General features: G+C 41.4%; 1 protein-coding gene across 1 annotated transcript; it reads right to left on the reverse strand.

The window, feature by feature from the left end:
- Nucleotides 1-6: 6 nt before the first annotated feature.
- On the reverse strand, nt 7-404 carry LOC104775155 (probable pectinesterase/pectinesterase inhibitor; the record flags this gene model as incomplete). Its single annotated transcript, XM_010499407.1, has 1 exon — nt 7-404. A coding segment is annotated over one exon (387 nt), but the record flags the coding sequence as incomplete, so codon positions are not given.
- Nucleotides 405-408: the final 4 nt, after the last annotated feature.

Here is a 408-nt window from a genome sequence, read left to right on the forward strand (position 1 = left end):
TATATTGATAAATAAAATCAATAGTAATAAAAGGACAATGGTGGTGGGAGCAAGGCATCGGTATCTTGCTGGTTAAGTTTTGTCTTAATGTTGAAAGTGTTAAAGACTTTGCCCATTCCAGCGAACACATCCACTGACTCACCACTCATTCTTTTCCCAAGCCCAATCCCTCCTTCGACCACTTTGTGTAACGTCTTGTCGTAAATATCATCGAGACAAGTGGAATGGTAAGTGAAGATAGAAGTCATCTTCTTCTTACATGTGAAGTAGTTGTCAGCCATGCTCGATAGGTTTTTTCCTGCGGCTTTCCAGAAATCTGCAAAGTCTTCCAAGGCGTTGTGTAGCTGTTTTTCACAGCCGGTGATGCAAGTTGTGGCAAAGGCGTTTCCTTTGTATTTAGGTTTGATC

This window comes from Camelina sativa, unplaced genomic scaffold (genome assembly GCF_000633955.1).
Source record: "Camelina sativa cultivar DH55 unplaced genomic scaffold, Cs unpScaffold09445, whole genome shotgun sequence".
NCBI lineage: Eukaryota > Viridiplantae > Streptophyta > Magnoliopsida > Brassicales > Brassicaceae > Camelina > Camelina sativa.